This window comes from Sinohyriopsis cumingii, chromosome 17 (assembly GCF_028554795.1).
Source record: "Sinohyriopsis cumingii isolate HCF-2022 chromosome 17, ASM2855479v2, whole genome shotgun sequence".
In the NCBI taxonomy this organism is placed as follows: domain Eukaryota; kingdom Metazoa; phylum Mollusca; class Bivalvia; order Unionida; family Unionidae; genus Sinohyriopsis; species Sinohyriopsis cumingii.
Window position 1 is genome coordinate 45,305,513 of NC_142977.1, and position 21,634 is coordinate 45,327,146.

A 21,634-nucleotide genomic window follows, 5' to 3' on the forward strand; every position below is an offset into this window, starting at 1 on the left:
ATTGTTGTTTATTTGTGTGTTTTTTTTAAAACTACCGGTAGTGTGATTCAATTGATCAAAATATGATTGGTTTCAGCGTGAACATTATTCAAGTATTGTGACAGTTTATAACTTTGAGCAGAAATGATGTCCACTACCATATCTCATTAAACAATACATCTGAGAGTCGGCATGTATTAGTAAAGTCATTGGCATTGTGCAACAAAACAGACCTATTATCCCCGAGGCATTTACCACAGATTAAGCATATGGTAGCTATTGTACAACACTCTACCGCTAACAAACCACTTTGCTTTACAAACAACTAAACAACAGTAGTATATAAACTGTGGCTGCTGATTACTTCTAAAACACCTGTCAAAGAAATCCCACAAATTATATTGTTTTACAATTATTCACGCTGACTCATATATTGCCGTGTTATTTACCCTTCCTAAGTGTGCGTACAACAAACCCCAATGGAGCCTCTCGCTATTGTTCCTTTAAGACTGTCGTACATGTATTTCTACTCTCGATCAAAATGTTTGTCGTATATACCTTCAGTATCGTAATTCTTTTATTTTTTTACGTAGATTCTTTTCATATTTACACTGAAATAAGCTAGCGTGCATTTGTATGATACCGTAGAATTTAATGATTACTGATTAGCTGAGGGTTAAATACTTGACTGGAGATTACTAATGTGGCAGTTCTTTTGGAAAATACGCGTACCACCGTGGCTTAAATAACATGTATGGCTGCATTTTCTGGTGGATGGACATCTGTCAAATAGACATCAAGTACGTTAAAACATGTTTTTCATTCATTATCCTACCACTTAAGTTAGAAAAAAATATTTGTTTCACTTTACGACAGCACAAATCTTATGAGCCATGTGGCATCATTAGGCATGTGATCTCATCTTCGGCGATCGACAGAAACAATAAATACTGGAAATCGAGGGGAAAAGCGTTAAAAATTTCAGACTTGGACCTTGGCCCGCAGATAAGCCGACTCCCCTTCTTCCAGGCCTTTTTTTTTTCCTAAATTTTTCAGCTTATACGCAAGTATATACGGTATGAAAGTATAACAGAAATCTTATGCTTTTTTTCTTTCTTTCCTCAGCATTTCATTAAGCCCTTGAAGACAATTATAACAACACATGATAGAGATAAAATCTTTTTACACATAGAGGTGAGTATTAATATTATTTATAAATTGGCGTTAACATTTTATCGTCAGACTGCCAGTCATCTTCCTACAAAATTTTATTCAGACAAGCATATGTTGCCATTTAAACAAATGAAGTGACGCCTAATTCATAGTGCAAAAATTGATAAAATTCAATTCAGTAAACTACCTTTATGTGGTTAAATACTGACAAATGGGTCAGTCAAATAAGGCCAAATGGGTCAGTCAAATAAGGCCAAATGGGTCAGTCAAATATGGCCAAATGGGTCAGTCAGATAAGGCCAAATATAATTCAGCTGGGACTTCTAATTATCTGCTCTACACTATTAGTTTAATCCTCCGACACAGATTGGACCTTTTATGTAATAGTAATTCTGTATATGATGTACCCCCTAAAGGAGGACATAGTATAACACTGTACACTTTTATGTAATAGTATCCCATATAACAGGACCTTGGTAAAACCCTGTATACTTATATGTAATAGTAATTCTATATATGATGTACCCTCTAAAGGAGGACATAGTATTACACTGTACACTTTTATGTAATAGTATCTCTAAAAATAATGTACCCCATATAACGAGACCTTGGTAAAACCCTGTATACTTTTGTGTAATAGTAATTCTAAATATAATGTACCCCATATAAGGGACATTAGTATAACACTACACTTTTTTGTAATAGTATTTCTAACTATGAGGCGGACACTAGACCACCTAAACATAATGTGCCCCATATAAGGGAACTGTAGTATAACTACACTTTTATGTAATAATAATACTAAACATAATGTGCCCCATATAAGGGGACTGTAGTATAACTGTACACTTTTGTGTGATAATAATACTAAACATAATGTGCCTCATATAAGGGGACCATGTATAATACTGTACACTTTTTATGCTCCCATGTAGAGCATTATGATTAGGAATCACTATAATAATACTAAGATTTCCTTTGTTTTCTGCATAATGTCCCCCAATGCCAGCCACCTCAGTATAACATGGTTCCTTTTATAAGGTTTGTTTGGTCATAGGTCCCATTACAATATCAGGGCCTTCTTTTAGATATAAACACGGAGGGTGAGTTGCCAAAGTAGGCAGTGGGTGGGAGGACCTCACCCATTGGGAATGCAGGTAGTTATTTTAAAAAGTAGTCCAGTGTAAAGTAAAAGTAGACAGGTAAATCACATGCCTCTCAGCTGATAAGGAAGCCCCGATCATGTAGTAGTGATATTGTGTACAATGTACCCCAAAACAAGGTACCACAAAACAACTCTGTCTCTTTTATATGGCTTTTTGGGACCTGGATCCTATGACATAATGTAGTAGTAATACCATATATAATATGCCCCAATACAAGGTACCTCACTATCACACTGACTCTTATATAAGACTTGTTTGGTCGTGGATATTATTACAGTATGTGATAGTAATACTGTAAAGTACCCCAGTATAAGCTGAGCTCATTATAACACAAATTTACCGCAGGTCTTTCAAAAATAACCCATAAAAAATTGACTTACAGAATAAAATAAAAAATTACAGAAATAAGATTTTTGTGCTAAAATCTGGATACTGGCTTGTGCGTATATGATTCGGATCTGCGTTTTATATTAAATTTAGTCTCATGGTCAGGGAACCAGACTAACTTTACAGGAGTACCTCAGACACTTTAAATTGCACATATTTTATATGTAAAACATCAGCATGATGAAACTGTTGTTTATTAAAGAATTTTTATTATAAAAATGCCTTCAAACAAGCAATACATGTTTAAAACAAATGGAAATTAAGCCTCGGAAAAAGTGTTTATAATCAATATAGAATAAAATGGAATCTTCAGATTCTTAGGTGTGGGACAAGGCAGGAAGATCACAATTACATTTATTGGACATGTATTGATTTGAATATATCTCATGGTGGGAGATGTGATTGTCGTCGTCATGTAAAATTGGAAAAAAATTGCAAGAATTGTGTCAAGATGATAGCAAGAACCCATTGAACTCCATATGGGTTGGAACTGTTTGTGACAGTGAACTGGAGGTAATTCAGGTCCAAGTACTTTACAAACTTTTTAGTTGACTGTCACTGCGTCAGCCTTGAATACAACTTGTGATCTTTTTAGATGCATGTTTTCATAAAATAAATCAATAGCCAAATATAATTTGTGTGTAAAAATTAAATTAGTAATGAAAATGAGTTTGTGATTAAGAATAAATGATTGTTTTTATTAACTTCGATCCCTTATATTTTGTTATATTTTCTAATCATAATTGTAACCATTTTCTTTAAATGTCTTCCCTCTGTTCTTAAACTAAGTAACAGAAAGAAGGAAAACCAACAGGTACTTTAATTCTAAGTTATAAAATGATAATTTTAGAATTAAATCCCAAACAGTTCTGAATGTTCTATCACAAGTCCAACAATATAGTGTTCTGAATGAATTCCAGTTTTGGATGTGCTGATGAACCAGTTGTCTTGATGTATCACAGTGATATAATCTAGAATGTATTTCACTGAACTCAAGTTGTGTACTCTCCTTGTCTCGATCATGTAGGAAGAGCGTTAAGATTTGAACAACTTAATGTTGGTTGGATGCGGTGGCATGCTGCCAATGAAATTCACAGACCTGAAGCACAGAAATATATGTTCATTATGCCATGGTATAGATAGGGTTGTTATATCGTAACCTTCAATATGTCAAGGTGTAGATAGGGTTATCATATTGGAACCTTTGGTTTGCCAAGGTGTAGATAGGGTTGTCGGAACCTTGGCTAGCAAATATGTCCTGTTCCATTATTTGATGTTTCAATTTTTTAAAACTATACACAAATATAACAAATAGTTGGGAAGATTTTAATTGAGGCATCAAGTAGTTGTGTTTTTCATATGGGATTTTATGAAACATACTCAGCAGACAATACATTGGTCAGTTGATGATTCTAAATCATACATCAGCATTTTTTCAAAGCTGTTTGCAACATGAACTTTTCTTGGTTCAGATAAAAGACATCAAATAAGTGAGTAAAAGATAATAAATAAAATGTGAAATGATCCGTGATCTTTTGTCATAACAATAAATGATGATTCTTTTATTTGAAAATCTCCTTTGTTGTGATTCCATGCCTCAATTACAAACTCGACATTTTAGAAAAACAAACTATTACAGAGCGGTATCCATTTTATAGAACAAATTCTACAGGTGAGGTGACAGTGTGTCTGTCACCTACAGAACACACATACCTGGCCTAGACTTATCCTGAGTTTGAACATCATTTAGAGTGCATTCATAGTGTGCACATTCTAATCAAATGTGTCAACCTCTGGCCTGTGAGAGACAAGGTCTTTTTTATAGCATGATTAAATTTTTTGATGATGTACCACTTAAAGAAAATTTTAGACTTTGCTTCTTGTAAGAGAATGTTGATTCTGCACTGTTTTCTAAAGATTCTAATTTTATTTTCTTTTTTTAAATATTGTCTTAAAAATTGTTCTCTTGACCTTTCATAATATAGAGTTCATATCTGTATTTGTAAGGATTTATCTACCTAAATTTACTGCAGATTTTGCCTTATTTTTACAAAGAAAAATTTTCTAGCCTCCATGTAGCCAGGTTTGTGCTTATGTGCTGTTAAACCCTGTCAAGACATACATAACAATGTTAGACATTTTTTGTCCCTCACATTATAGAAAGCCGCTGTCCATTAATCCATCAGTTAATTTGTCTAACCTGAACTCCATAATTAAGACTTCGGAGACTTTAAGTGGGTGGGATAAAAAAAACTTAAACATTTTTGGGGTATATATGCAAAGGTTATTATCTTGAATTTCAAATGAAATGCTAAATCTTAGCCTTCTCATGTGAAACAGAGTTTTTCTGCTACAGAATTTGCATGAAGTTCACAGTCAGTTTTACAAAGACTTGCATCGAGCCTGCACAACAGGCACTGGGATCCAGATCAGTGAGGTGTTTGTCAGCCATAAGCGAAAGTTTATCATTTACGGGGATTACTGCTCAAATTTGCCACATGCACAAGAGCATATCGAGGAGATTTCCAAAAAGAGTGATAGTATTAAGTTAGCCATTGAGGTAAGAGACTGATATGATCAACATAGCATGCATGGTATTATCGCCTCACCTTTTCATGAAAACCATGGAACACATCCATGCCTCCATCTGTCGATCCTTTTGTTGTCTGTCCATTACACTTTTAGTTCATCTCTAAAGCCTTAGGGCCTTTTGAAATTAAGCAATGAAACTTGGCATACTTGTACATTATCTTGAGCAGGTGTATCACATGCCACATGGGATACTACCTTCAGTGTTTCTAGTCAGGATTTAAATTTTTCCATTGCACATTCTTTTCTGCTGTCCTTGAATACCCTTGTTTGAAATTGTATTGGCTTTATGCTTCAAATGAATAACTTTTGATTAACTACATCGTATTTCTCATTTCTACAGGTGAAAATATAATTCATTTTGCAATTAAAATTTACCTTCCTCTTTCAAGGCTGTCCATACACTGTAATTAATATGGGAAATTATGTATATTGGAGTAGTTGTAAAATAAGATAAACATTGACACTGTATTAACAATCCCAGACCTTTATTTAACTTCATCTATTTGTAACCATAAATCAAACTTTGTGACTTCTTTTGGAAAATGTAAAGTAGCTCAGCAAGGTATACATTTGTCTGAAATACTGAAAATATGATACATTTTGATCTGTATTTTCTATATTTTGTTAGGAATGTGAGAGGAAAGCCAATGAAGGAAGATTTAGGCTGAGAGATTTGTTACATGTTCCAATGCAGAGAGTACTCAAGTATCATCTCTTGTTAAGGGTAAAAAAAATTCTTAAAGTTTGTTTGATGATTGATGCTTTTGATATTTTTCACTAAGCAAGACCATCGCTCGTTTCCATATAAATTTTAATCCAAATGCCCCCCAGAATTATATTGGACTGACTTTAATGTTATTGTCAGTAAATTAAGGTATGAACATTGTCTCAGTTGAGTATTATGATTACCTTAGCCGAGCAAACAGGTACTTATTTATGGTCACTTAAATCAAGCTACATCTGAGTGTTTAAGGTACATGTATTACAATTATTTTCAAAGCATTATTTTTTAGATTTCTTTATTGTATTTTGGAGGTATTTAAGTTTAACACAACTGTGTCTATAAATTAAATCCAATGGATGTACTTCATTTAGTGCAAGTCAGGATCTTCAATGTACTTGTTTTGATGCCATGATGTATCTATCATGCTAACTAAAAGTGAGTGTGCTATTGTTGTTCATTCTTGTCATACTGGGAGCACAGTTCTAATGAGTTAGGTAATTACATTTTCAAGGCAAAATAAAAACGTGCATTGATATAATATTCTGATGCAGTAATGCTTAAACACAGAATAATAAACTGAAGACGAAAGTGATAGGTTACCGTTGTAAATGCATACAGCAACTCGCTAACGCTCAACTCTTGTCATCATTCAAATTATATACATTTGAATTGGGTAGAAATAATAAGGAAACAGGACAATTAAATATATTTATTGACCTTTCAAACAAATTATATAAATTTATTTCATTCCCATGTAATAATTCACAATGATTGTCCTTACCAACCACGGTCACTTTTTTATGTCATGATTGAGAAAATGACATTGATCGATTAGTAGAAAAAAATGTTGAAGGTTACCTTGACTTATAGTACATGAAAAATTGCGTTAATTTTGTATCTTAAAATTTATAGGTGATAAAATTTACTTTTTTAAAAATTTAGGGTGTCCCAAGACTTAATGTGTCCAAAGATTTACATTAATTATGGTAGTTTTGAATTTATGCTCCCAGTATATGCATCAGTGACGTATTGATTTGGTCATGTCAGCTGGTATATCCATCTAGACCAAGGAGACTTGGGACCCAGGGAAGGCACATACAGTAGTCTCCCAAAGATATGATTTAAATATTTGTATCATTTTTATATGAACTTTTTGAGTAATCAGAATACCCTTGCATATATTTTTTAAAACCTGCCTTTGTCTGTTTAAATGGGGAAATATCCCTTAGTGTAGACATCATTTTTTGAGCTTTTTGTATCCACTGATGACTAGATTTGATTTTCAGACCATTACAGCAATTCAGAATTTTTAAACAATTTTGTGACTTTGACCTTGTTGTCACAATTAACCAGAAGTCACTTAAGATAAGCAGACAGAATTTTGGTTTGATGTATTTATATTTATATGTACATGATGAAATGTAATATGCATAGTTGTATTTATATTAGATTATTAGGTCATTGTAGCAGCAATGATTTTCTAATTAAAATTTGTTCACATAACTAAGCAAAAAACATTTTAGGTTGACAAATGCAATTTGATTGATTTGTTTGTATCCCTATTTTGATGGAGTAATTCAATACTTTTTGCCATTCTTTGACTTTTTCAAATTCTTTTTTTTTTTTTTACCTTTAGGACTTTTTCATGAGCATTTGGAGTAGACATAGGTTAACAAACACAAAATCTAGTTGATGGTTGAATAATTCTATGTTTCGTTGTTTTCGTGCACAGGAGTTGATTAAGAACACGGATAAAAGCAGTGATGATAGGAAAGCTCTTGAAGTAGCTCTCGATGCCATGCAGGTAAATCAATTCAGCCACCAACCTTGTTATCACTATATTAATCCTCATTAAGTTTTAAGCTGTACTAATTTTTAGATTTGTGGCTAATCAAAGAAACAAGATATGAGACAAAATGTAACTATCACATGCCAGGTACTCCAAGATGAACTTAATTAATTCACATTCTCCTCCATTTATGTTACACTGGCAAGTCGTGGTTTATGCATTTTTTGAGAAGTAATCAGTGGATTAAACAATATAGAACCCTGGTGTACTGGCACAATATGTGATCAGGGTCTAGTTTGTTTGCATTTGGATTGACAAATTAGTGATTACCCAAATGTAGCAAAAATAAAGAAGTTAATTTTCATTGGTTTATGATTGTTGTAGATATTGTTAGAGCACTGACACTAACATCTAATAAACATAAATGTAATTGGATTTTTTTTCTAGCATAACACAACACTTTAAATCTTATTTCTTTAGTGATTTTAATTTATAAATAATTAAAGTTTTCAAGATAAGTGAGAATTTATTATTTGTGACAACAAGTTATTGTTTGTTCTTGATCACTTACTTTAAAACTACATGTATATACATACTGTCAGTGTCTTTTTACAATGAGAATAAAACCCCACTTTTAAATATATTTCAGACTAGAGTAAATCTCCTAAGAAGCTTTTAATATAAAATGTTTGGAATTGTAAAATCTCTTTAGAATCCATCATTTCTTTTCTTCATTTCAGGACCTTTCTCTCTATGTGAATGAAGTTAAGAGAGACAATGAAGCCTTGCTTTTAATTTATGAAATTCAGAACAGGTTAGTATCAACAGCTGTGATGAGAAACTTTAGTTAACATCTTTTAGGATGAACTGCTTAGTTCTTGCATCATACTTGGGTGGCTGAGTGGTCTAAAGTGCTTGTCTTTACAGATTACTGACATCTCACCTCTGTCTGCAAAGGTTTCAATCACGGGCTCAGTCAGTATGGGTATATCAGAAGAAATTTGCCAAAAACTTCCTATGGGTTGGTGGTTCTTCACAGGGTTTTGCTGGGTTCATCCACCACCAAATGTATAGTGTATCATTTGCTGAAAAATGGTAAGCCCACAACAAGAACAGCTGTAGTAGCAGCATCTTGATGTGTGAAAGCAACCAAGCAATGAGGTTCAAAGCAGAAGTTCCAGTGTACATCAGGCCCCATGAGTGCAACAAATTTTTTTAAAAATTCAGATTTTTATTCAACTTGAAATTCTGACTGAGAGATCATAAAATTAAGTTCAAATCTGAAATTGAGTTTTCACTAACACCCATTTATAAACAATTTTGCATAATCCGTTTATAAACAGTTTTGCAGAAGTAATGTCATTTATGATTGGTTAAATTAAAGTATGAAGCTTAAGTTTTATGTCTTATTGGTCAGTCAGTTGATATTAGTTGAGCAGACTTCAGTGTTTTTGATTGAGTCTTATACATTTTTTTATATACTCTGATATTTGTCTCAAACTAATATGATCTGGGATTTTTTATCAGGCCTTTGTTAATTTTGGTATCTCATGTTCAGCTGCGGTTTGAACACTGGTACCAGTGACAGCATTAAATTGTCATATTAAAGTTTTGTTGTGTTCAAGTTTTTTAAAGTTGTGTACTGAAGACTTGCCAACCCTACCATACGTCTTACTGAAATTATCTTTAAATTATGGAATTGGGGAACCGCTCCAGTGGCATTGTGGTTAGAGCATCCACCTCAGAAGCAGGAGGTCATGGGTTCAAACCCTGGCCAAGTCATACCATAGTCTTACATGGTCATCATTAAGAGGTTAGTGTTAGGACTGGTTGGCTTGTTGTCAGGACAATGTGACTGGGTGGGACATCATGCTACATGTCTGCAGCATGATGTGCCAGTGCTATACATCACTATAATCTGCCATACTGCAGACATCGTAGCAATATGATTGAAAAATTATTAAAGCTATGTTAAATATCCTAATCATGCACACACACACACACACACGGAGACTTGGGAGTAATAGTAAAAGTTAAAAATGTGATCGTTGTGGGAAAATCCAGATAATGCCTTTTCCATGTTTGATCCAGATTCTTTATTCATAAGAGATTCAGTGGAGTTAGTATGGGAAAAAGTATAATTTTACAAGCGCACATCATACACTTTTAACTGACCATATTTTTCACGCTAAATGCCTACATGATCAACCTATTATTTATAGCATTTTCTAAAAATGGTGTCCAACAAACAAAATCATGCTGAAGGCAACAGGGACAATACACCTCTTAAAATGTTTAACCACTTAGCACAGAGGAATAAAATATTTAGATTCTTGGGAAAAGTAGATTGTACATCATATTGAGTTCATTGGATTAAGTCTTAATGACAAAAGAGATGATTTCCATAACAACGGGAAATTAAATAACCTGAAAGATTAGTTCCAGTTGAGAGATCTAGCGAGAAGCATTTGAGATTTATGAGGTTTGGAACTGCAGTTTTAGATAACATTCTGTAAGTTATTAAGGTTTGCCAACTTTTGTTGTTGTTGTTTGCTTTCATTGCATCAGTCTCTGAATACACTTCTGAACTGTTGAAATGCTTGTTTTCTAAGTTGATAATAGCAGTGCATAGCATTTTATTGTACCTTTAAAACTGAAGGTTTTCTAACATAACAGAATATTGGCTACTTTATTGACAAGATCTTGTTAGAGGTGGCAGGTCTGGTACTGTCTATAGCAAGGTCCATGTTAACTTTTTGGGGGAAAAATAAAGTGTCTCCAGTCAAAATAAGTTGAAGTTGGTAATAATAGTGAGAAGATAGTGTAGAAAATCTAAATACAATGTTTGTATATTTTCATATCCTGTGATTAAAATAATTAAGAAATCCTGTTTCAACCTTATACAATTATTAAAACAGTTCTTATTTTGCTTTAGACCGCTCTGGTGGCCTAGTGGTTAGAGCATCCACCTTGGATGCAGGAGGTCGTGGGTTCGATCCCTGGCCGAGTCATACCAAAGACTTACAAAAATGGTACTAACAGCTGCCTCGCTTGGCGCTCAGCATTAAGAGGTTAGTGTTAGGACTGGTCAGCCTTGTGTCAGTATAATGTGACGGGGTGGGACATCATGCTGCATGTCTGTGACATGATGCCCCAGTGTTAGGCATCACTATAAACTGCCACACTGCAGACATCATAGCAATATGACTGAAAAACTGTTAAAGGTACGTTAAAAATCCAAATCACACACATGCACACTTATTTTGCTTCAGAACAGTTGTAAAACGGTTATGAGCTGTGCATGTAACTGACAAGATTAGGTTATGAAACGGCCTGTTGTTCATCAGCCGTCATCCATCATCTGACATCAGTCCATCTATCAGTACTAGTTTATCTTTGCAATTCCAGGCTAAATTACTTGGAGGATTGCCTGAAACGTAATGCTCACATTCATCCCAATCCACTTGGTTCTAAATGAAAATAATGTCACTCAAACAACCAACATGGCCACCATGCATCCATCTTGAACATATTGTCCCCCTGAACAGACAGTTATTTCAACATGGAGTTGTCACCAGAAGACTGTGATGTCTAGCTAGTCCTAACTGGTGCCAAGTCAGCCTACAAACTGGCTCTCTTTTTGGCCATTTCCAAAATCTTTCTTTCATTACAAAGGTGATATCAACATGGGGTTTCACTAAAAGTTTTTTTGTGACGTCTTGATGGTCCTGTATGAAAATGTCACCAGAAGGCTTGTTTTGGTGACTAGCTTATCCTAAAAGGAAATTAAGCCAATCATCATATACTCCTCTGTTGATAACTTGCAGAAAACAGGATTCGAAAATTAAAGATACCAACGGGTACCTAGGTACTCAGGTACCCGCCCATTGATAATAACACAAGTAATAAAATGAACAACCAGGTACCCATTTAAAAAAATAAATGTATTCCAAGTTCAGACTGAGACACAGAATAATGATTACAGTTTGAGGCTCGTGTTGTGTGTGCATTTATTCATCATCACAGGGGCTCGTATGGCGGCTTACAATTTACTTGTCATTCATGTACTGTATAATAATACAAGGGAAGACACTTCTCTCCTTTCTCATGCGACCTATTTAAGAATCAATGCTGACATTTAAAGCTAGACCATCCTAACTTCATGCCTGTCCATTGTTCATGCGCAGCTTTAATTGCGATTTAAACATGCTTGTTTTTAGATCCTGATGACACTGACTATGTCAATACCTTTTGTTGACAGGAACAGTAAATACTAATTAAGAAATATTTGCAAAATAAAGTTTAAATATATACAATTCAAATAAAAGAAAGCACAATATAAATGTCCGGTTTAACTAATGCCATTTTTGCCTCAGGTTTGTGACCCTGGATTGAGTATTAGCTGTTCAAGTCAGGGTCATTGTTCACGTGTTTGTTTACTGGGTTTTTTTTATTAGCGAGAAACCCAAGACAGATATTTTTGTCACGGCAAAGACAACACAAAATCTTGGTTGCCGTAACATGCTCTTATACCATGTTAGGAAAATATGAACGAAATGGACAAATATATAGAATGAAATCTTTCACTGAAATATTTAAATATAAGGGAACTATTTTTAATTTAATAACACTGAAAAAAAAAACCTAATAAAAATTTACCACGTGTGTAAATATGGCAATTTTTCCATTAATTTTACATGAAACAGTTTCAAGAAATCAGATGGGATTCTAGAATGTGAAACCACTTGTCACAGATTCATTCTGTTTTGATACTATATATTTAGAAGACCCATCTAAATTGGAGGAAAAAAAAATGGGCTGTGTCACTGTTATTGTTGGATGTTGTATGATTGAAAAATGTTAGAGGAGAGGAATTTTGTTAAACTTAAAAGCATGTTGCACCTGATCATCGTTAAGGGACAAACCAGTTGAGGATACTAGAACAGTCATCATTTGTGGACTTGATGACTATTCATGACTATTACATAGATTTAGCAGATTTTTGTGACAAAAATTTTAACTGCAGATCCAGGTAAGTAGCAAAAATAAATGTACGTTAAATGAAATAAATAAATATGTATGTTTTTCATACAGTTTTCTGTAATTATGGCATGTACTATATAGATTGCTCTTTTTACGCTCAGATTACACTTTTTTGCCACTTATATTAGTAATAAATTATGTTTAACCTTCTCTTGCAAGTTGACATGTATGAACAATGCGGTTCATGTTCACATTTAATACCATTTCCCTTTGATCAGGTATCTGGGTAACGAATGGTTAGGACTGATGGGTACGTGGTAGAAATTTCCCAACTTTTTTACATCTGCACCAAAAATACATACCATTGTTTAAACGATGGCACAGGTTACATAGAAACCTCCGAGATGAAAATGGTGCTGATCTTACATATGAAGATGGCCATCTTAAAGATATTGCTATCACTTAGGAATGTCAGAGATTATTCAGCACTTAGCAGTCAAAAGAAGAAATGGTCTTTTCATGGATTCCTGGTAATTCTTATCAGCCATTAGTGTCAGTCCGTTTGAAAGACTAGTGTTGTGGATGCTGCAAATCAAAACTTTAATTACTCCGTGAATTCTTCTGTAGACAGAAAAGGACCCATGTTTAAATTCACAAATTTAGAAAGCAACAAGAATGTTTTTCTTTCTCTCATAAAACATGAAAATTGATTTCTGTATAATATTTTTTATTCACGGTACCTTTCAGAAATCTTCCTGTAAGTTCAAAGACATAAGATATGCCAAATGTTCCTTTTTACACATCATAAGAAATGACTAATGGAGCAAGTCTTTTTGACTGCAGATGAATCCAGTGATGACATTCACCCACTGAGAATTTCTTGGACTTTTTGAAAGAGTTACATCTGTATACATTATTTTTACCTCCTTTTGCCTGTATCGTTTTGTATGTCTATTGTTTGGAATAACTGAATTTGGCACCGTAGCCAGGAATGTGATGATGTGTCTTTAAACCCTATACATAAATGCATGCATGCATGCACACACACACACACAAACACGCACACACACACACACACAAATACATTTGAATAAAATTTTTATAAGCTGTGTTATTTTACTTTTTTCAGTATTGTAGACCTACAGATGGTGAGTAATCTTTATTATTGCTGTGTGTCTAAAGTTTGGACCCAGATTTTGCTGTTTGTCTAAAGTATGTTTGGACAGAGATCTTGCTGTGTGTATAATGTTTGGACCAAGATCTTGATGTCTAAAGTTTGGACCCAGATCTTGCTGTATGTATACGGTTTGGACCCAGATCTTGCTGTATGTATACGGTTTGGACCCAGATCTTGCTGTATGTATAACGTTTGGACCCAGATCTTGCTATATGGGGGGCCCCGAGTGGCCAAGTGGTCTAAAGCACTCTTCGTTACGGATCACTGCCATCTCACCTCTGTCTGCGGCGGTTCAAGTCTAAGATTCAGCCAATGTGGGCATGTGAGAAAGCTTGCCAGTAGCTTCTCGTGGGTCGGTGGTTCTTTCCGGGGTTTTCCGGGTTCTTCCTCCACCATTAATACTGGCCACCATGTATAGCCTATCGTGCTGAAAAATGGCGTTAAACCCCGCAACAACAACAACAACAAAAATCTTGCTATATGTATAACGTTTGGACCCAGATCTTGCTGTATGTGTAACATTTGGACAGAAATCTTGCTGTGTGTATAACGTTTGGACCCAGATCTTGCTGTATGTATAATGTTTGGACAGAGATCTTGCTGTGTGTATAATGTTTGGACCAAGATCTTGATGTCTAAAGTTTGGACCCAGATCTTGCTGTATGTTTACGGTTTGGACCCAGATCTTGCTGTATGTATAAATTTTGGACCCAGATCTTGCTGTATGTATACGGTTTGGACCCAGATCTTGCTGTATGTATAACGTTTGGACCCAGATCTTGCTGTATGTATACGGTTTGGACCCAGATCTTGCTGTATGTATAACGTTTGGACCCAGATCTTGCTGTATGTATACGGTTTGGACCCAGATCTTGCTGTGTGTGTAACGTTTGGACCCAGATCTTGCTAATGTTTGGACAGAGATCTTGCTGTATGTATAATGTTTGGAGAGAGATCTTGCTGTGTGTATAATGTTTGGACCAAGATCTTGATGTCTAAAGTTTGGACCCAGATCTTGCTCTAAGACTAACATTTGGTGTGTATCTTATTCTACGTAGAAACTGAATTTTAAGAGTTATATTCATTTGAGTGCCTTGAGCTCTTTCATTTAAATGCTTGGGATTGTTATATTGCATTCAGTTCAAGAGTCTGTATGATTATGAGAGATGCCATTTAATGTGAATCATGCTGGTTTGATGTTCTTATGATGAACTGTTGACAGTTTAAAAAAAACAAACATGGAATTTATGATCATTCTGAATAACAAATAATGTGTTCTTGATATATGAAGGTATATGCACAAACATTTGTAACATTCAGTCTTCTAATTCATTCACTGTTGGTATTAAAAAGGAATGGTGGATGTCAACTCAAGTGACAATCAGATAACACTAGAAGTAGTTATATGCACATGTCATAACACAAAGGTTTTGCAAGCTTTAGTTATTGCTAAAGTTAATACATATTCACATTGTCTCAGAAAACGAGACCATTTGTTTTTTAAGGAGTCGACAAGACTGGTAACTTTTGCTAGTTGCTGCTAAAATTAATGCATGTTCTCTGTGTGTCAAGAAAAACTATGTAGAATTGCAATACAACACTGTTTTCTTGTGGCAATTTGCTTAGAGTAGATTCAACATTCATGTTGTAAGACAATTTTTCTTTATTTTTTGAAGATTCTACATAAGTACAACTTGTCTCAATTTTCTCAATACAGAAGTTTTGAAGCTCTATGACCAAAAGATAAATTGTAAAAAATGTATGATTTATAAGACTGATCGATTTTAAAGACATTTTCTTACGAAATCTCTTCTTTTTGGCATAAATTTATCTTCTTCATTACAGCCACCAAATACATTTCTTAAAGACTATGGTCGACTACAGAAAGATGGAGAACTCAAAATCAGAAATCACTTAGATAGTAGAGTCAGACCCAGGTAACAATAACTCATTTCTTGTGAATAATAATAATAATACTAATTTAAAATGATAGCATGGATTAATCATCAGTTAATATTTTATTGGCTTACTTTCATGAATAAGTAACATAACTACTCTCTGTTTTATAATCACTTTGTTAGCAATTGTCAGTAAAGAGCTTTTTTTTTAATGAAGTTGTTTGCTTATTTGTATAAAGTACCTCTATTATCAAGATACGTTGTTGGTCACTGTTGTTAAATAATAGACAAATCTTTGAACATTTTGTTTAAAAAAGATAAACCTGCCTCAACAGAAAGCATCCGGGCAAGATGTAACAATTCATCAATATGTATGTCATTTTGATAGTATACTGCATTAATATTGACTGCTCCAGTTGCCTGGTAGTTAGAGTGTCCACCTCGGATGTGCGAGGTTGTGGGTTAGATCCCCGGCCGAGTCATACCAAAGACTTGCAAAAATGGTACTTGGCACTCAGCATTAAGAGGTTAGTGTTATGACTGGTCTGTCTGGTGGCAGGATAATGTGACTGGGTGGGGCATCATGCTACATGTCTGCGACATGATGCGCCAGTGCTAAGCATCGCTGTAAACTGCCACACTGCACACGCATTAATATCTACGCTACTGCCTGAATATCCCTATGCATACAGTTAAACCTTCATGAGAGACCACCCCGTTCACTCTGTAAAATGCATTCTCTCAAACTGGTTGTCTCTAATAACAGGTCTGTGCAGAGATCACTGTCAAAATACACAGTGGCATGGGTTTTAGCTTGAGAATTGGCCACAATGACTGTAAATGTGTATTTATTTATAGTTCTGGTTCGAGTTTTAAATGCACCCCACTGAAAAAGATTTTATATAGAAGTAAAGATATACACCAATAAGATATCATTTACCAGTAAGAAATCATTTACAGTTACATTTGTGAAGATGTTAACATATCTAATTGACTGTAGAAGTTAAATCACTGTTGGGTAAAATTGGATTCAGTACATTTGTACCAGTTTGCAGAATTAATTCATCCAGAAACAGAAGAGCAAATCTTTTTCTAGAGAGACAAAGGCTTAATTCGCTCACAAGAAAAAAATAGATTAACACTATGAAAAAACAGAACACTAGTGATATTCTGTGCTTAACAGATGGCATCTCTGACAGTGGCACTTGCACTTTTGGTGTTTGGATTTCAATAACTTTAATCTAAAAAAAAAAAAAGAACAAACAATAAGAGCTCATACAACAATTATAGAATGAACAAAGCCAGACAAAAAAAGGAACTTTTTGAGAGACAAATGCATCCCATGCATTACATGTTAGCTTCATGGTCAAACCAAACAATGTACAGTAAAGGTCAAACTCACCGTTGGAGATTGGTCTGCCTCATATCAGACATTGGAGAGATGACCACTTCTTTATTGTTAAGCCATAAAACACCACTACACACATGCTACAGTGAAAGCTGGATTAGAAGATCTCTCATTGTGACACATGTTAGTGTATACAAAAGCAAAAGCATAATAAGGCATGTAATTGTTGGAAAAATTGTTAATTATGATTCCCATTAGCCCAAAACTAATATTAAGTGAAATAATGAGAATTTTGACCCTGACAACCTTATAAAGAGGCAGTGATATGTTGAGGGCATTTGTAGTAAGAAACCTTTGTAATAACCAATCATAACATACCTTATATCTGTGCCAACAGCATAGGGGTAGGGTGGGTGTAAGCAACTTTGGACTTGTCAGTCTTCAAACAAATGGATCGCTTACTAAACCTTCATGTTTTTAATGGACTTTTATTATATAATTATCAAGTTGCACATATTTCATATTTTCAGATAAGATCATATACCCATTTATGATAGAAAATAACATTTCATCTGTTTGATGGAGCATATTTAATTTTTCTTTTCAGATATTTGTTTCTCTTTGATAAAGTTTTACTGATGGGAAAATCTAGGGTAAGCCATTTTACATTTTGTCCTCGTCACTTCGTTGTGTCTAGCCTTTGATTGTGATCTACTTCACAGTGTAAAGCTTATTTTTATGTGTCAGTTCACCTTTTTCGTCAGATGTGTCCTGACCATGGTTCTGTTTTAAAATATTTACCCATGCTTATCATGCTTCTACTATGAACAGCATAGACCCAGATCTGTCTGTGCATTATATTTGCAAAATGTACAGCATAGACTGATACTCCTCACAGTGGGTTACCTCCTCTTGGTAGGATAGCACCACTGCCACCGAGATTGAAAATTTCAGTATGTTCCGCCATCAGACCTGCCAGCCCATACAGTTTTTGATTGTGGGATTTGCAGAATAGTGTGCAAAAATATAATTGTTACAGTCAAATAACCATACCGGATTGTCCATATTTGATCTGGATTCAGGTGCTGCCCAAATTGGCAGAGTGGTCAAAGGCACTCACCTTTACACACCATTAACATATCACCAATATCCGTGTGGGTTTTGAGTCTCATCTTGGCTAAATCGAGGCATGTGAGAAAGCTACATTAGCTTCCCATGGCTTGGTGGTTCTTCCTGGGATCTTCCCTGATTCTTCTTCCACCAACCATATTGATCCCTGTGTATAGCCTATCATGTGCCAAGAGATGCAGTAAACTCAAGAATAACCAGCCAAACTAAACTGGATTCAGGTTTCATTAGATTCAGTGGAATTGGTTAGAGAACAGTCCAACTTGACAAAAGTACCATACACTTTAATGTGCCCATATTTTTTTTTTATCAAAATGCTTGCATGATCCAGCTGTTGTGTATAGCATTTTCAACAATTGGCATCCAACAAACAAAACATTTAGAAGATGAAAAGGACAGTAAGCCTCTTTAAAGTTCAGACCATAAACAGAGAAGTATAAAAAGGAATATTCAGATTCTTAGGAATGAAAGCAGGAAGGTCTGACTATGTCTTATGGCAGAAGAGATAATTGCCCTCACCATGTGAAACTGAAAAGAAAAGACCAAAATATTACACCAGGTTGTAGAGATATTGCAAGAGACTTTGAGCTCCGTCGATTTGAAACTAATTTTGAACCATACCTTTGATAGCTTGATTAGATCTAATTTGCATTGTGTTGATTCTCATCTTTGCTCAGGTTGTCGGTTAGCAAGGGAATCATAATATACCTGAGGAATATGGGAAATGTAATCTTTTTGTGTATGCTTGTATTTTAATTGACATTCCCTCTCATTAATTAATAGTCTTTCACAGAAATGCATTTTCAGGTTCATCAGATGTATGTTGAAATCCTTTTATATCCCTAAATTATTTGTATAACAACAAATTTTGACAGTATGAAACAACCTGGTGTAATTTTGTTGAAACAGTCTAATATAGTATCACAGGTGACATTTACAACTATACGTTGTGATGAAGTTGCATTGACTGGTTTATTGCTGTGACAAGATGATCTCAAGTTGCAGTCAAGCAGAAAAACAGTCTGTGGTAGTAAAATCAGATATCTTTATCTGCAGTGTATTTCTTCAGTGTTTCATTTTTATGCAACCTGTGATGTAGATTACCATGGTGCCTAATCAGTCTCTTCACAAATTAGTAAAGTATCCACATCCAAAATGACCCAGGTCATAATTAACCTATTGACAGAGCTCAAATAAACACACTTACGGATTGGCATCACATTTGTACTAAACTTAAAGTATTACAATTAAACATGACCCTGATAATAAATGTTAAGCTCATACTGAAAATTTAATGGAAATTAGATGTAATATGTGGGAAGTTATCTGCATTAGAAATCATGTTTGTGTGTGCGTGTGTGTGTGTGTGTCTTATCAAAGTACAAGACCTGAATGTAAGCTAATGTCTGGTTTTCATTTTAGCAAACAAATGTTATATACTGTTAATGGACGGGTTTTCATGAGGTACCAGTTTAAATTACATTTTATGGTTGCTGTTATCAATGGTTGGAAATGCCAGTCATTGATCATTTTTTGGATCCAAAAGGACCACTTTTCTGATCCAAAGATTTAAATGCCAATCATTGATCATTGTTTGGATGAAATAGGACCACTTCACCAATCCACAAGTTTAAATGCCAGTCATTGATTATTATTTGGATACAGTAGGACCATTTCACCAATCCACCAATTGAAATACTGACAAAAATTTGATTCCTTCCCACCCCACCCTCCAACCACTGAAATCATTCTCCATGAAAATGAAAGTTGATGGTCTTGACTTTCACGATAGCTTCTGTGAAGCTTGTTTGTATGATTAGATTGTAATGTGTTTTCATATAGCTTTATGAGATTACCATAGCTGTAGAAAAATATTCATACAATGCACTTTTTATGTTGCATAATTTCCATAGAGTACGTCTTGTAATTAGTTCAGTTTATTAAAATTTCATATGTTTAATCGTTCTGTACTTTTGTAGACCCTTATATTGTTAGCACTCCACTAGCTTGCATATAAACTAGTTCTTATTGCAATTATTTTCGTTTAAATTATTATAAAATTAACTAGTACATGATGATTGTTTTATATTCAATTATGATACCCCGTCAACTAGTATGTGATATTTGTTTTATATGCAGTTGCAATACCCCATCAACTAGTATGTGATAATTGTTTTATATGCAATTGCAATAGCCCATCAACTAGTATATGATAATTGTTTTATATGCAGTTGCAATACCCTATCAACTAGCATGTGATAATTGTTTTATATGCAGTTGCAATACCCCATCCAATAGTATGTAATAATTGTTTTATATGCACTTCCAATACCCTATCAACTAGTATGTGATAAATGTTTTATATGCAATTGCAATACCCCATCAGCTAATTGGTGATAATTGTTTTATATGCAGTTGCAATACCCCATCAACTAGTATGTGATAATTGTTTTATATGCACTTGCAATACCCAATCAACTAGTATATACTTGTTTTATATGCAGTTTCAATACCCTATCAACTAATTGGTGATAATTGTTTTATATGCAATTGCAATACCCTATCAATTAGTATGTGATAATTGTTTTATATGCAGTTGCAATACACCATCAACTAGTATATATTTGTTTTATATGCAGTTGCAATACCCCATCAACTAGTATGTGATATTTGTTTTATATGTAGTTGCAATACCCAATCAACTAGTATGTGATAATTGTTTTATATGCAGTTGCAACATCCCATCAACTAGTATGTGATAATTGTTTTATATGTAGTTGCAACATCCCATCAACTAGTAGCATTAGAATATTAAAATCATGATTTCTGTATTGTCTGTAATATTTTGTACCTTTTTGCCATTAAGCATCTAATATAGAAAGTTTTCAGTTTTGTCCTTTTAATGTTTCATAGACATTTTTATTTCTTATAAAAGTTTTGAAATTTCTATACTTAAAACCAAACTGAAAACAGGGTTCCCATATTATCAGAAAAATGGGGAAAATTTGGGAATTAATAATCAAGAAAAAAGTAATGGAAAAGCTAAGAATTTTGAGCCAGATAGATGCAGAAAAAAACATGAGAAATCATATTTGATCAACAGTTTGATTTGTTGACTTACCAAAATATGTTGAAGTTGAGAAACTATTCAGTTATTAGATCACCATTAATACTGGCCGCCATGTATAGCCTATCGTGCTGAAAAATGGCGTTAAACCCCACAGCAACAACAACAATAACAGTTATTAGATGTACAGTTGCTGCATTGGTGACTTCAGCCTATGTACATT

The 21,634-nt window shown here is 34.3% G+C and overlaps 1 protein-coding gene across 13 annotated transcripts in view; it reads left to right on the forward strand.

Annotated features, from left to right (window-relative positions):
* The window catches only part of LOC149778535 (proto-oncogene vav-like), a 220,624-nt gene that overhangs the window by 87,975 nt on the left and 111,015 nt on the right, over nucleotides 1-21,634 (forward strand). For all 13 annotated transcript variants that reach the window (XM_089939423.1, XM_089939418.1, XM_089939430.1 and 10 more), the window contains 8 exons: nucleotides 1,105-1,173; nucleotides 5,062-5,265; nucleotides 5,926-6,021; nucleotides 7,754-7,825; nucleotides 8,551-8,624; nucleotides 13,923-13,941; nucleotides 15,816-15,907; nucleotides 17,824-17,869. In XM_089939423.1, coding sequence (XP_089795549.1) covers nucleotides 1,105-1,173; nucleotides 5,062-5,265; nucleotides 5,926-6,021; nucleotides 7,754-7,825; nucleotides 8,551-8,624; nucleotides 13,923-13,941; nucleotides 15,816-15,907; nucleotides 17,824-17,869 — 672 coding nt within the window. The remainder of the gene's footprint in view (nucleotides 1-1,104; nucleotides 1,174-5,061; nucleotides 5,266-5,925; nucleotides 6,022-7,753; nucleotides 7,826-8,550; nucleotides 8,625-13,922; nucleotides 13,942-15,815; nucleotides 15,908-17,823; nucleotides 17,870-21,634) is intronic.